General features: G+C 62.6%; 4 protein-coding genes across 4 annotated transcripts; all 4 read left to right on the top strand.

Moving 5' to 3' along the window:
* Positions 1-153: 153 nt before the first annotated feature.
* EMIHUDRAFT_194755 (hypothetical protein) lies at positions 154-873 on the top strand (the record flags this gene model as incomplete). The annotated part of the gene is made up of 4 exons (XM_005794434.1): positions 154-297; positions 365-430; positions 643-676; positions 743-873. The coding sequence occupies 4 exons, from the start codon at positions 154-156 to the stop codon at positions 871-873; spliced, it is 375 nt and encodes a 124-aa protein (XP_005794491.1).
* Positions 874-5,507: 4,634 nt separating this feature from the next.
* Positions 5,508-8,096, top strand: EMIHUDRAFT_414406 (hypothetical protein). The gene is made up of 8 exons (XM_005794433.1): positions 5,508-5,537; positions 5,586-5,734; positions 6,254-6,425; positions 6,659-6,831; positions 6,881-7,011; positions 7,321-7,382; positions 7,536-7,600; positions 7,679-8,096. The coding sequence occupies exons 2-8, from the start codon at positions 5,589-5,591 to the stop codon at positions 8,004-8,006; spliced, it is 1,077 nt and encodes a 358-aa protein (XP_005794490.1). The 5' UTR covers positions 5,508-5,537; positions 5,586-5,588; the 3' UTR covers positions 8,007-8,096.
* A 2,046-nt stretch (positions 8,097-10,142) lies between these two features.
* Positions 10,143-10,988, top strand: EMIHUDRAFT_61162 (hypothetical protein; the record flags this gene model as incomplete). Its single annotated transcript, XM_005794432.1, has 2 exons — positions 10,143-10,694; positions 10,746-10,988. 2 exons carry the CDS (start codon positions 10,143-10,145, stop codon positions 10,986-10,988), a joined length of 795 nt encoding a protein of 264 aa, XP_005794489.1.
* A 730-nt stretch (positions 10,989-11,718) lies between these two features.
* On the top strand, positions 11,719-12,531 carry EMIHUDRAFT_194750 (hypothetical protein; the record flags this gene model as incomplete). The annotated part of the gene is made up of 5 exons (XM_005794431.1): positions 11,719-11,728; positions 11,838-12,004; positions 12,094-12,168; positions 12,288-12,329; positions 12,427-12,531. 5 exons carry the CDS (start codon positions 11,719-11,721, stop codon positions 12,529-12,531), a joined length of 399 nt encoding a protein of 132 aa, XP_005794488.1.
* Positions 12,532-14,209: the final 1,678 nt, after the last annotated feature.

Raw genomic sequence — 14,209 nt, 5'->3', positions numbered from 1 at the left:
AAGTGCCTTGGACGCAAAAAAAAATGTGCGACAAAAAATTTCGCTTGCGCGCAGAAAAAAATTCGCTGAAAAATCTCGCTGACGCACAAGGAATCGCATCTCGCGTTGTCGAGAAACTTCTCTGACGAAGGGACGGACGGACGCCCGAAGAGCATGTGGAGGCTGCCGGCCGCACACCGTGCGGCGTCTGCTCGCCTCACGCCGCTGACACGGTTCGCGAGGTCCCTCTGCCTCGCCAAGGGCGAAGCTTCAGACGCCTGGCACCTGCTGCGGCCGGAACGCAAGCTGGGCGACTTGGTGCGGATCGCCGGATAGACGCACCACGCAACAAAGCGACTCATGGCCCCGCTTCCCCACCGCCCAGGCGGCGCTGCGGGAGTCGTTCGATAAGCTCGATCTCGACAACTCCGGAAAGATTGACCTCGACGAGGTCAAGAGCGCGCTCCTCCAGACCTTACGTGATAAGGATGAGGCCAGCACTCGAGCAGAGGCTCGTCTGCCCCCAAAAGAGCCGCCCGAGAGAGAGCGAGCGAGCGAGAGAGAGAGATCGCGCGCGCGTGGCTTACGAAGACAGATGTCATAGATCAGCGGATCGGCCATGGAAGGAGGTCCATCCATGTCAACGCTCCCTCCTCCACCTAGGCGATGATTGCCTCTGCCGATCTCAACAGCGACGGTCGTGGCCTGCAGCACCGCGCACACCTCGCGAGAGCCTCCTCACCGCTGCTCCCGCGTGCGGCAGGCCAGATCGACTTTGAGGAGTATAAGAAGATCGTGGGCTACAGCGAGAATCGGCGCGCGACGCCAGACTACGCCAATCAGACGCGCATCTACTCTTCAATGGACGAGGCGTGGCGCCAAACTCGGTCCTAAACGTGCCTCTGGAGACCCCGCCCTCACACCAATCCCCTGGTCATGTACAGGTTCCCTTTGCCTTTGAGGACGGGCAGCAGCCGGGATACGCGCCAAATCCCAAGGCCGGTGTGGTCTGACGTGGTCTCCAGACCAGGGTGACGTCCGGTCCCTCGGCGGGAGCAGCAAGCAATGAACAAGACCCGGGCTGCGCGGGAGTGCGGGCACGGAGCGGGAGAACTCAAGGTGGAGCTGTTGTCAAGGAGCCCGCAAGGCAGGGGAGGCGAGAGGTGCGCGAAACGAAAGGCCGGTTTTGCGGTAGCCTCACACATCGCGTCCAGCTCTAGGAGCTTGTACGCATGTATGTTTGCTCTGTCGGAGCGGTGTGAGGCGTGAGACACACAGACACACCAGTCGGCGCTGTGTGATCATGTGCCTTTTCTCATGCGACACCACGCCGGCGCTCCTCGGCGCATTTTTCGCAGCAAAAATCCCTTCACATCTCTTTTTTCCACCGCGTCTCGAGCGTAATCGGGGCTTGTGTCGTGTTTGTGGCGGGCCACCACCTGTCCAGAGGGAGAGGTGTGCGCTTGCGCTCCTCTCTAGGATCAGGGAGTGAGTGAGTATAACACACGCACGCACGCACACACACACACACACACACACACACACACACACACACACACACACACACACACACACACACACACACACACACACACACACACACACACACACACACACACACACACATCACACTCACACACACACACACACACACACACACACACACACACACACACACACACACACACTCACTCACCACACTCACTCACGGTCCGGGATCACGGTCGGGATCGATTGCTACGTCTCGACACGTCTCGAACTCTCAACTCTCGGATGCGACCGTCCTGTGCTAGGGATTTTCTTTTGTGTGGGCGTGCGTCGTGAGCCGTTGTTGTGTGCGCTTGCGCGCGCTCCCAGTCTCAAAGGATGACAGAGCATCCCTCATCAGCGCGTGTCGCCTTCCCGCGAATCAAGAGAGTTAGTGATCACACGCACGGACAGTCGAAGGGTCGAGAACGGACAAATACACAAATACAAAAAACAACTTCGCTCTCACCTGGCAACCCTGTCTGCACGTCTCGCGCGCGCGTGAACAGGGCAACCCCCATAAAGATCAGTCTGCAGGGGCACCACCATAAACTTCACTTTGCAGGGGCTCCAGGCCCCAAATAAATGACGTGTGAGTGTTAGAGTCTGAGTTGGCAGGATCGGCAACTGGGGTCCGTTCTGACTAGTGCATGTACATGTAACACGTTCTGGCCCTCGCCATTCTGATCATTCCTGGAACACCCTCGGACCGACCCAGGTGGCCGGCCGGGTAAAACCCGGGTATACCCGAGAATTCTCAGGTATCCCCGAAAAATACCCGAAGCGGAGCATGAGGAGCCACTCGTGACCTTTGAGGACGCGGGGGACGTGCTGGGCATGGTGGAGGCGCCGCTGCTCGTGCCGGACGGGTTCAAGGTTGTCGCGGCCTCGCCGACGGAGGAGCAGCTCGACCCGACCAACCCGGCCAGCGACGCGCTCATCGAGCAGCGCATCATGGTCCGCTTCGAGCACTACGGCTGGTGCGTGGGCACGGTTACGGCCAAGGTGAACGACGGCCGGCGCACGATCGAGCGTGACCGCGTCAACTTCGTCGCCAAGTTCGACGTTGACAACGGCGCGGCGACGGACCTCTCGCTCGAGTCGTCGATGTACGACGGCTCGCCGTCGGCAGAGTACGAGTCGTGGCTGCTGCTCGAGCCTGTTCTGGCGCCGACGGAGGCGGCGGCCCTGGCAGCGGCGGCCGGCGGCGCAATCGTCGCCGTGTGAAGAGGTCGGACCGGCTGGGGCCGGGCGGTGGGCGGTGGGCTGCCTTGGCGCTTGGGGGGATGGGCTGTGGCACGGTCCGAGTCGTAGGGCCGGTGCCGCCTGGATGCCGTTCTGATCATTCCTGCGACCTTTGTAGGGATCCTCGCACGACTCCCGAGCTGAACTCGTCCGCCTTCGAGATCACAAACAGGATGTGCAGCAGCTCCATGCCTTGCATCTCCACAAATGCCAAGCACTCCACGTCGAGGAAAAACCACTCGTTCGGCCGCATCCAGAACGCCAGCCCCAGCGCCATCACGGCGGCGAAGTTCACGTCCCCCGCATTCGTCACCGACAGGGTCGACATCAGCGACGCCACGGTCACCGGGCACAGCGCCGCCGCCTTGTAGGGCCGGTTTGAATCCAGCCGCACGTTGCACACCTTCCTCATCGCCTTGATCATCACCTTCCACTCCGGGTCGTCCTGCGGCGCCAGCACATTGTGAGCGCGCGACCAGCCGCTCAGCCCGTCAAAAAAGAGGTCGATCGTCTTCATCGTGAAGTTGTCCTTCCCGCCCGACGGCTTCTTCTTCGAGTGCGGCACCTTCATCCCTCGTGCAGCGAACGACGCCGACCCGTCCTCGAAGTCGCACACGAACCCGCCCATCGGCACCAGGCCGTTGGCAACCATCGCCAGGTAAAGCACCACCGGCTTCGGCTGGATGGCAATCGCCTTCCCTCCGCTCCCATCTATAGGCAAATTGTGCCGCCAGCCGCAGGGGAAGAAGCACTGCACAAACGTGGCAAATGTGGCCAGCCACGACACGAACTGCGGGTAGTTCGACCTCGCCTTCGACGAGATGGCCAGCATGCCCTGCTTCAGCGCCACGTCATTCACCAGCACCGCGTGCGCATCCGTCACCGTGAGTGCGTCCGCGCCGTCCTTCTGGTACATCTCCATTGCCGACGCCGCCACCGTCTCCAGGCCCGCCAGAACCTGCGCGGCAGTGCCCGCGCCGGTCTGGGTCTTCCGCTGCTCGCGCCGCTGCACCATCTTCCAATCTTTGCCATCGCGTCGGGAATCGAAGATGCTCTTGACCATGGCGGAGGTGCCCTTCACCGGCGCTCCCGCGACCTCGTTCGCAGTGAGAGCCGCCTCGTCGAAGGCTCCCCGCTCCTTCGCGGCCTGCTGCGTCCGCACCACCTCCATCGCGTTCGCCGTCTGCGCCTTGAGCTTCGCCACCTTCGCCTTCCTCTCCCGCTCCGCCGCCGCCTCCCGGTCCTCGCGGCGGTCCGCCAGGGGGTCGTCGCCGCCGTCGTCAGCCACGATCATGGCCGTGACGGCCTCACCCGCCATATCGTTCTCGGCCGGTCGATCGCGCGTCCCAAAAGTCGCCAAAAGTCGCCAAAAGCGGCGGCGAGTCGCAATCACCCGCCCGCCGTCCCGGCGGTCCCGCAGCTCGCGCGAATCTCCCTCTTAACCCACACTTAACATCTATATAAGGGATCCCTAGTCTTCCGTCCGAGGTCGGGCTGAGGGAGGACTGATGAGCCGCGTCACTGTCCCTGTGCCTGTCTGCTGCTAGTGCCGAGAGAGAGGCTCCGGGTCTCAGCGCCTCAGGCGGGCCCAGCGGCCGGTGTTCTGAACGTTCTGAGAACGCATTCCGAGCCTCATTCCCCTTACCTTGCCAACTCAGGTTGAGTTGTTTGGATTGCAAAAATCTCAAATCACATCGTCTAATTAGGGGAATCACACCACGATCGTATGGGCCGATACAGGCGGTTGCGCCGCCCCACACGGGCGCGTCGGAGTTTACTTGCTTGGAACGCGCGAGTATCTAGATAGTAAAGCAAAAAAAAAACCCGGCGACGACGGCGCTCTGGATGGGGCGTGACCTCCTGCCTCCAACCTCCTTCCTTTTTGAGCAGGTGTGACGCCGCGCGAGCGACGCTCCGAGATCGCCCGAGATAGCGCGGCGCGGCCCCGAGATCGCCCGAGATAGCGCGAGATCGCCCGAGATCGCGCGGCGCGGCCCGGGGCGGGGTGGATGGGTTGGGAGCGAGGGGGCGGAAGTGCTCAGTGCGGTAGATGGTCAGCTCGAGGCGCGTGAGCCGGACTTGTGAGCCGGACCACCCCCTCTTGAACCCTGCGTTGTTGAGCCAGGACTCAACATACTCGGGCTGTCGCCGTCCCAAACTGTCACTCCCCTCTCTCCCGGCCGGGGTGGGGCGCGCGCGGGGGCGGCGGGTGTGCGGCGAGTGTGCGGGATGTCTGTGGGCCCGAGAGCGATATGCCATGTCCGCCTTGCGTTGTTTCATAACATCGAAGGCTAAGCTGAAAAAAAAATCTGGATTTGTCGGCCGTTTCGCGGCGCACGGCGTCCCCTGCTCTGACGCCACTCCACGCCTCGCGACGATCTTTCGCGAGGCGAGGCACGGAGCATGGTGGAGGGCAGCGAGCCGGCGCTCGAGACCGAGCCGGCGCATCTCCTCGCTGCGGTCCGCGAGTTCTTCTGGCCGCTCGGCGACAAGGCTCGCGCCCAAGCCTCTCCCGCAGCCTCCTGCCTCACGCCCTCACGCGTCGCGCGCGCGGGCGAGGCTCCGCGTGCAACCGCGTGGCCACGGAAACCTCCATGCACGCCAGCAAGGCCCACCCTCGTGCATTCCCTGCTGCGCTCGCACGCAGGCGCTCGATGACCTCACCGTGAAGGAGACGCTGGGTGCGCGTGCCGCATGCGTGCCGGCGCTCACGCCGCCCTCCGCGCCCTCACGCCGCCGCCCGCGGTGCCTGCACAGGCACCGGCACCTTTGGGCGCGTGCGACTTGTCGAGGCAGACACGCTGCGCAAGCACCTCGCGGCGAGACAGCCCGAGCCGATGAGCCACGCGACAAACTGCTTCCTCGCGCTGAAGAGGATGAAGAAGTCCGAGGTGGTGCGGCTGAAGCAGGTGGAGCACATCCTCAACGAGAAGAGCGTCCTCGCGGAGACGTCGCACCCCTTCATCGTCGACATGTACGCCACGTTCCAGGCCCGCTCTCCGCCTCCCTCTCCCTCTCCCTCTCCCTCTCCCTCTCCCTCTCCCTCTCCCTCTCCCTCTCCCTCTCCCTCTCCCTCTCCCTCCCTCCCTCTCTCTCTCTCTCTCTCTCTCTCTCTCTCTCTCTCTCTCTCTCTCTCTCTCTGTGTGTGTGTGTGTGTGTGTGTGTGTGTGTGTCTGTCTGTCTGTCTGTCTGTCTGTCTGTCTGTCTGTCTGTCTGTCTGTCTGTCTGTCTGTCTGTCTGTCCCACTCTCTCTCTCTCCTTCTCTTCGCTCTCTCCGCGACACATGCACATGCACATGCACATGCACATGCACATGCACACGCACACGCACACGCACATGGAGACACGCCTTCCAGACGAGAGGAGCCCGCGCGAGCCGCCCGAGAGCGAGACAGCACTCGCCGACGTCACGCAAGAGGCAGGAGGCAGGGCGGTGAGCTAGGGCGGCCAGCTGTGCCGCCTCTCCCCTCAGGACGAGAGGAGCCTGTACTTGCTGCTCGAGTACTATTATATATTATATTATATTATGTTATACTCAGGACGAGAGGAGCCTGTACATGCTGCTCGAGTACGTGCCTGGCGGAGAGCTCTTCTCCCACCTCCGCAAGGCGGCCGCCAGCTACACCGCCACCCCCCCCACACACAGAGGGGCGTGGCTCGGGCGTGGCTCGGACGTGTCGCGGACGTGTCCCCGTCCCTTAGGCCGCGCGCTTCTCCAACGAGGGCGCGCGCTTCTACGCCGCGCAGGCGACGACAGCGCCTGCACGGCCTCGGCTGCCTCTCGGCTGCCTCTCGGCTGCCTCTCGGCTGCCTCTCGGCTGCCTCTCGGCTGCTCGGCTGCCTCTCGGCTGCCTCTCGGCTGCCTCTCGGCTGCCTCTTTGCTGCATCTTTGCTGCCTCTCGCGCAGGCCGTGATGGCGGTGCAGCACTTGCACGGGATCGGCGTCGTGTACCGCGACCTCAAGCCGGAGAACCTGCTGCTCGACGGGCGAGATCCGGCCGAGATCCGCCGAGATCCGCCGAGAGATCCGGCCGCACCTCCCCTCGCCTCCCTCCCTTCTCTCCTCGCCCTCGCCCGCGAGTCACCCGCCCCCGCTGCTCCGCCCCCGCTGCTCCGCCCCGCTGCTCAGGCGCGGCTTCCTCAAGCTGGTCGACTTCGGGTTCGCCAAGCGCGTGGCGGACCGCACCTGGACTCTCTGCGGCACGCCCGAGATCGCCCGAGATCGCCCGAGATCGCCCGAGAGGACCGCACCCGCACTCTGTGCGGCACGCGAGAGCACCTCGCACAGAGCACCTCGGGAGAGCTGTGCCTGCGGGGAGATCTCTGCAGCGGGTGAGGAGCCGAGCCTGCCTGCCGGTGGCTGCGTGTTGTGACTGCGTGCCTCTCTCCCTCCCTGTAGGCACGCCCGAGTACCTCGCGCCGGAGATCATCCAGTCCAAGGGGCGCGACTCTAGCCGAGATCTAGCCGAGATCTGGCCGAGATCTGGCCGAGATCTAGCCGGAGATCATCCAGTCCAGGGGGGGCGACGCAGCACTCGACGGCGCGCGCGGCTCACCGCTTTCTGTGAGTCCGGCGCCCCCTTTTCTTTCCCAGGCACAACTTTGCGGTCGACTGGTGGGCGCTCGGCATCGTCATCTACGAGATGCTGGCGGGCTGCCCCTAGATGCGACCCACCCACTCCTCCCGCAGGCGGTTGGCGGAGCGCTCGGAGTCGGCGGTGTCCGGCTCACAGGGGGGGTCGCACTCCCACCCCCTCCGGCGGTGCTCCTCCCCTCCCCCCCAGGCGGGCTACCCCCCCTTCTTTGACGACTCGCCCTTCGGCATTTACCAAAAGATCCTCGCGGGGAGGCGCGACACCATCTACAGGAGCCGCTCACCTCGGCTCGCATCGGCTCACCTCGGCTCTCCTCGGCTCCCCTCGGGCAGGCACGAGTGCCCGCGCCACTTCGAGCCCACCGCCAAGGAGCTGATTCGCAAGCTCCTCACCGCCGACCGCACAAAGCGCATCGGCAGCACGAAGAACGGCGGGGGCGCGGAGGAGATCAAGAAGCAAAAGTGGTACCGCGGGCTCAACTGGGCGGCGCTGTACAACAAGACCATGGAGCCGTACATTGCGCCGGACGTGTCCTCCAGCGACGACACTTCGCACTACGAGAAGTTTGCAGACTCGATCGAGGAGTCGGGTCCGCTCCTCGCCATTACCAAGGACACCGCTCTCTTTGGGTCGTTTACCGGGGCCTTCGGGTCCATTTAGCGGGAGCCACAGCTTCATTTTTGTATTAGTGTGCGCCCACCTATTTTCTTCAGACGTGATGTGTGTGATTAAAATGTCCTAGTTATACGAGCGTCATCTTGTAGTGAACAGGCCGAGTTTGCGGTTTGAGCGCCCAGCGCAGAGACCGACCGACCGCAGGGGGGGGGTCCGGGGTCGACGCGGGCCGCGGAAGACCGCAGACCGGACGGCCCGGAGGGGGGGTCCGGTCGGTCGCTCGGAGCGCAGACCGAGGGGGGGTCGGTCGGGTTGGCTCGAGGGTCACACACACCGCACACGCTCGCCGCAGCTGTGAATAAATTAGTATCTCGAAATACAGAGACCAAGCGCCCTCTCGCTCTCACTCCCCGTCTAATCACTCCTCGTCGATCGTCGTCCGAGTGGCGGCTGAGCTCGAGACACGAGACCGAGACGCTCAGGATTGGGTCGGAACACGAGCTGGTCCATGTCCACACTCTGGTCGTCGTCGTCCATACGATTAGCTTCGCCGGCGACACACTGTACCCGTTGACGAGCCGCTTGAGCGCGACCAGAGCTTGTACAAAGCGAGACGGCAAGCAGGACCAGGCCGCCTGCGACTGCGTAGATGCTCCACATATGTGTGGGGTCGGGCTTGCTCGGGCCTCGGCGAAGAAGTCTCCTTGGCGCTTGGCTGCGTAACTAGTTTTCATAGTGAAAACCGGCGATTTCGAAGCGCCCGTGGCGGCATGGCGAGAAGGAGGGAGAGAGAGCGTTTGAGGGGGCTCACGGCAAGGACACCGACCGAGGGGGGGGTCGGTCGTCACACCTCCCGCCGCCGAGAGAGCGACCGACCGGAGGGGGGGTCCGGTCCACCTCGGGGGCAGGCCACCGACCGGCGGGGGGGTCCCCACGAACAAGGGTGGGTGGGCATACAAAATGACGCTCGTATTTAAGGTCCTGACTTTCTGATGTTTTAATTTGAGCGCGTGCAGTTGTTGCATGTTGGGTTTAATTTGAACGGCGCCCGAGTTATCGCTTTCAGGCGCGTGTAAACGTACCGCGGCGGGGCAAGAACGGCTTTTGTTCGTACCATGGTTCGTACGTACGTGTAATACCGGTCGGTACGTACGCGCTTTGGCGGCGAAAGGACTTGCCGGAGGAGGTGGTGTGGCTAGTCATCGACGGCAGCCCCTCTCGCAGCCGCAGCCGCACGTAGCCACCGTTAATTCTTTATTATTCATTGACGTACCGCCGGCCCATGAAACGAGCGGTACTTACGTCCGTTTTCGCGATCAACCAAAACCGTCGGCCTCGTCGCTCAATTGCCATGGCATCTCTCTGCCGCGGCGGCAGCTGGCCTATGGCGGCTGCGCTCCTTCTGTCCCTTGCCGCGCTACGTCTCAAACTGAGCCTCGGCGACCGCGTCGAAGTGCTGTACCACGGGCTTTTCCTCCTCTTCATCCTCGTCTGCCGTTGGAACGGCTGCTTTCTCGGAGAGTCACTCTCCGGGGGCCATCGAGAAAAGAAAGAAAACAGACAAGTACTCCAAGACAGCCCAAGGGACGGGAACCTCGAAAAAAAGAATCAAAACAGACGTCCCAAACGAGGGAGGATGGCGGATGGGAGAGGACCACAAGGTCGCCCCCACCTGCAGCGAGCAGGATTTTCAGTGTATGTGGTTCTTACGAACATATACCCGAGGGTGAACTGCTGATTTGGGACGACTCAGCCTTTAAAGAAAGAAAGAGAAGAGAAGAGAAGAGAAAACCCAAGGGAGGGATACAAGTAACAAGAAAGAAAACAGCGAACCCAAGGGAGGGGGGGAAGAAAGAAAACAGAGAACCCAGGGAGGGATGGGAGGATGGGAGTCGACTCAGCTGTTCTGCAATTCTTTGGGACCTAGAATTCTTCTTCTTCTCTCCCGCACTGGGTTCCAACTTTTTCCGGGGTATGGTATGGTACCCTCGCGGCCCAAAGAGGGGATCATTGGTCCCGACCGCCCAAGACTAGCCCTACCATACCCCCAAGTAGGTCTGTCAGCAGGCGGGGGGGAAATTGTCTCGTGGCACATACCATACCCCGCAAAAAGTCCGAACCCTGCCTGCCTTCTGCCGCGGTTGGAGAGCTTGACAGTGCTGCAGCCATAGCAGACGTGCAATGACACCCTCACCAGCCTTTGCCTTTGCGGCTGTTGCCGCCCTTGTGCCGAACCTCACGCCTCTCGACACCCTCACCAGCGGGTTTGCCTCCATTGCACGCCTGCCTCGAGGTGTGACGGTCACTGAGGGCAGCCGCGGCGGCCAGACAGACCAAGCGCCGCCGACGCTGTACGACATGGAGGGCTGCCACTTCTGCCGACGTGTGCGAGAGGTTGCAACCGAGCTCGATATGGTCGTCAACCTCGTCCCGTCCGCGCGCGGCTCTCGCTCCCGCGACGCTCTCGCCGAGTACGCCGCCGCCGCCGGGAGTAATGTGCAGGTGCCCTTCCTCCTCGACGGCGATACTCGGCTCTTTGAGTCGGAAGAAATCTGCCGCCACCTGATTGCAAAGTACGGCGCAACCGTGGACGTGCCGGGCGTCGGCACCGGCTTCGTCGCCTCTGCGCTGCGCCTCGGCCGCGGGGGGCTGGTCGACAAGTCTGCTCTGCCGGCCCCGCCCGACCGGCCGCTCGTCCTCTACTCGTACGAGGGCAACCAATTTTGCCGCCTTGTGAGAGAGGCGCGGGCCGCACGCTGCCCCACCGCCGCCCTCTCCCCGCAGCTGGTAGCATCCCACTCCCTTCTCCTTCAGGTGCTCTGCGAGCTCGACCTGCCGTACGAGCTCCGCTCCGCCGGCAAGGGCAGCCCGCGCCGCGAGGAGCTCAAAATACTCACGGGCGGGTCGAGCCAATGCCCCTTCTTGCTCGACCCAAATAGCGGCGTGCAGCTGGCCGAGAGCGCCGACATTGTCGAGTATCTGCGGGGGCGGTACTCCCGCGGCGGCGCTTCGGTGGGCTCTTCATGAACGGATGAGGACGGGTGGACTACCGCGGCCGCGTTTTGGGCGTCTGTGAGGCACGACCGAAGGTCTCATGTGCCTGTGATCTCTCGTCTTGCCACGAGATTATTCGAGATTTGAAACGGTCGATTTCAAAATTGAAATTCACACGAATGCGAAAACCGAAATGGCCACAATGCACAAAAAGAACGTTAACGAAAACGAATGAACCCCAAAAATACTCCACTCTGCACTCGACATACATCATGTGACATATACACAGTTTAGATCTACAGAACAGGCTACCCACACCCAGCCCCGACGGCTCACGCGCTCTCTGTCTATGCACTATAGGTATGTAGAAAGGTTATCCCGCTTTCCATATTCCATTTAGACCATATACAGAGCCGTCGAAGGTCGTCCGACTCCTGCTGAGCGCTGTATCCGGATTGAATCATGGCGCGAGGCGCGCTGGCTCCATGGCAGCACGTTGAAGCAGAGAGCAAGGTGCTAGGTGGGGACGGAGGACGCGCGCGTAAGGACGCGTCGCCATCTCTACTGTGAATAGAGAGAGAGTGCTGCAGCGTTGGAACCGTAGCTCGGCGCCTCGCCCTCAGCAGACGGCGGGCGAGAAAAGCTGAATGAACGAAGCTGTCTGTTCGCGCCACAGGGCACAGGCACAGCTACCAAGATGCTGTGCTAGATGGGGGGAGCACCGTGGACTCCTACCTCACCTTTGGCAGTCGTTCAGAGCCAGATGAGTAATGGTGCACTAACGTGATGATGAAAACCTGAAAAACACTAAAATTGGACGGCCGCATTCGCAAGCTGTTTTTACGCGGCCGCTGGTGGTACTCGCCGAGCGCCTGCCACGAGCCAGCATGATCCCGTTCTGCGGCCTCATCACCAACGCCATTCTCCTCGTCTGCGGCTACCTCTCCTTCAAGGCGCTCGAGTCCGAGGCGGGCGACGACGACACCAAATGGCTGACTTTCTGGTTTGTGTACTCGCTCCTGGCTTTCATCGAGTCCATCGCTGACTACGTGGGTCTTGCCCTTTGTGGAGTTGGATCTTGCCGTGTCGGCTGACCTCTAGCCTCATCTCAGCCATATTTCGCGCTGACCCTCGGCAGGTCCTATTCATCATCCCCTTCTACAACGAGATCAAGCTCGGAGCCGTCGTCTTCCTGGCTCTCGGCGGAGCAAAGGTACGGCTGCATGCACACCTCCAAAGCACAAGCGCAAGCCCCCCCCCCGCACTCCGGGGTGCAACCACGTACGACTGCATACCGTGCACGCGTCATCTCATGGCCCATTGCCCGCACAGCTGGTCTACAAGATGCTGCGGCCAATCCTGCTCAAGCACCAGGTCGATGCATAGAGAGACGAGGGCGGAGATACCGCCCCGACAGCGTGTGTAGTCTTCTCATCGCGCCTTCTCCACCTGCACCTGCTTCCCTTATCAGGCGGCCATCGACGACAGCCTCGGCGGCGTCATGGACAAGGTGAAGGACGCAGGCGGGGCTGCTATGTCCGCTGCGCAATCAGCCGCGATGGGGAAGAAGGATTAGAGCCGGGTCATGAGAGATTGGGGACAGAGCGAAGGCTGGTTGGGCGTCGGACTTTTGTACACAGTTTGATTGATAGGAAGGCGAAACACAGTCTTCCGACCAAGAGGACTGGCACTGGGACACCAACCAGCGCGGATCTGTGTGTCCCTCTCTCTCTCACTCGATGTGGGTGGACGCAAGACGGGCGGTGAAGGTCCCACAGGAGCGACACACAGATCCACCCAGGACAAGACACAGACAGTAGACAGAGAGTGAAATGAGCGGGGAGTGTCGAGGGAAACCGCCACAGCGCCCGTCGAAGCGCGTATGCTCAACCACCTGCACGCGAGCCACAGCATCGTCCCGCTCGATGACAGCAGTGGAGACACCGACCTCAAGCCCAGGCTTGTTTGCTCGAGAGGATATGCCGCAGCCGCACTGCTCCTTGCATCAACACCTCTGTTCGTGTGGCTAGCTGCGCTGCCGTCGCCTGTGCTGCCGTCGCCTCCATCGCTGCCACCGCTGCCACCACCGCCGCCTCCATTACCATCGCCTCTGCCACCACCGCCGCCTCCATTACCATCGCGTCTGCCGCCGCAGCCGCCTCCATCGACAACTCTGTCACCGCCACCGCAGCCACCGCCGTCGCCACCGACATCCTCGACCATCGTCACCATCCTGAATGGTCAGTGGGGCGGCGCCGCGGGCGTGCTGGCCCACGTGCTGGATGGCCAGGAGAGCTCTAAGACACATCATTCAGCACCTTGTCCCTCCTCGCTCCTCACATGCCCTCACCCACTCTCACAGGGGATTGACATGTCGGGCTTCAACGGTTCACCTGGCGGCCTGCCGCCGCCCGCCCGCACGCTGTGGGACACTCTCGGCGTGCCCGACCGCAGCCATCCGTGGGGTGATCGCCTCTCCTGCAGCCTCCTCAGCCTTCGCTCTCCCGGCCTCTACGACGCCTCGAATGTGCCGCTGCTCGCGGAGGCCGGCTACACACACCTGCCCGCCGTGCTGCTCGACGCCGAGGCGAGGCCCTGTCGACCGAGACGTGTGACCGTGACATAGCGGCTAGCCTCCTGCGTCCCCACCGCACAAGGTGCTGCGGGGTCGATTACGATGCTGCTATCCCTTCGATGCCGGCTCGACGAAGCTCCACTGCGGCACATTTGGCGGCGGCGCCGGCTGCACTCCAGGCCGGCGTGTAGCCTCTGCCGTCAGCCTTGGACCGTGGCCAACGCCCCTCCTGACCGCACGCTTTCCAGGCTGCGGGGACCGCGACTACGCACAGCGCGAGGCGCGGCCATGGGGCTTCGAGGGCGACGCCCGCGCCTACAAGCCGGATGAGCTGGCCAAGTGCTTTCCGGAGTGGGGCGGTTTAGATGACTCGCTGTCGAGCTCCGCGTGTGTGTGCGTGTAGGTGCCTCGACGGAATGGAGGCGGAGCGGTGCGTCGAGGGACGCTGGTGCGCGCTCAGCCACAACGAGCTGGTGCTCGACATTGCGGACAGCGGCGACGACGGGCTCCAGCGCTTCGTGCGGGCGGTCGTTGTCGACAGCAGGGCGAGCGGAATGGCGGTGAGGCTCGCCCGAGCAGTGTGGGCGGCGGCGGAGCAGAGCAACAGGACGGTGCCGCTGTTGCATTACGACCCTCGGTCTGTGGCGGCCCCCTTCTCAGAGGTGGATAATGAGGGGAG

Source organism: Emiliania huxleyi (assembly GCF_000372725.1).
Source record: "Emiliania huxleyi CCMP1516 unplaced genomic scaffold EMIHUscaffold_1, whole genome shotgun sequence".
NCBI classification, from domain to species: Eukaryota; Haptophyta; order Isochrysidales; family Noelaerhabdaceae; genus Emiliania; species Emiliania huxleyi.
Note: the sequence above shows the minus strand (reverse complement) of the source record. Positions and strands in the feature narration are given on the sequence as shown.

Excerpts from the sequence above, each read along its gene's own strand:
- EMIHUDRAFT_414406 (XM_005794433.1), top strand. The coding sequence starts at position 5,589 with ATGAGCCACGCGACAAACTGCTTCCTCGCGCTGAAGAGGATGAAGAAG. Across the intron at positions 5,735-6,253 it reads ATCGTCGACATGTACGCCAC|TACTATTATATATTATATTA; the intron begins GTTCCAGGCCCG and ends TTGCTGCTCGAG. Across the intron at positions 7,012-7,320 it reads GAGGACCGCACCCGCACTCT|TCCGGCGCCCCCTTTTCTTT; the intron begins GTGCGGCACGCG and ends GCTTTCTGTGAG.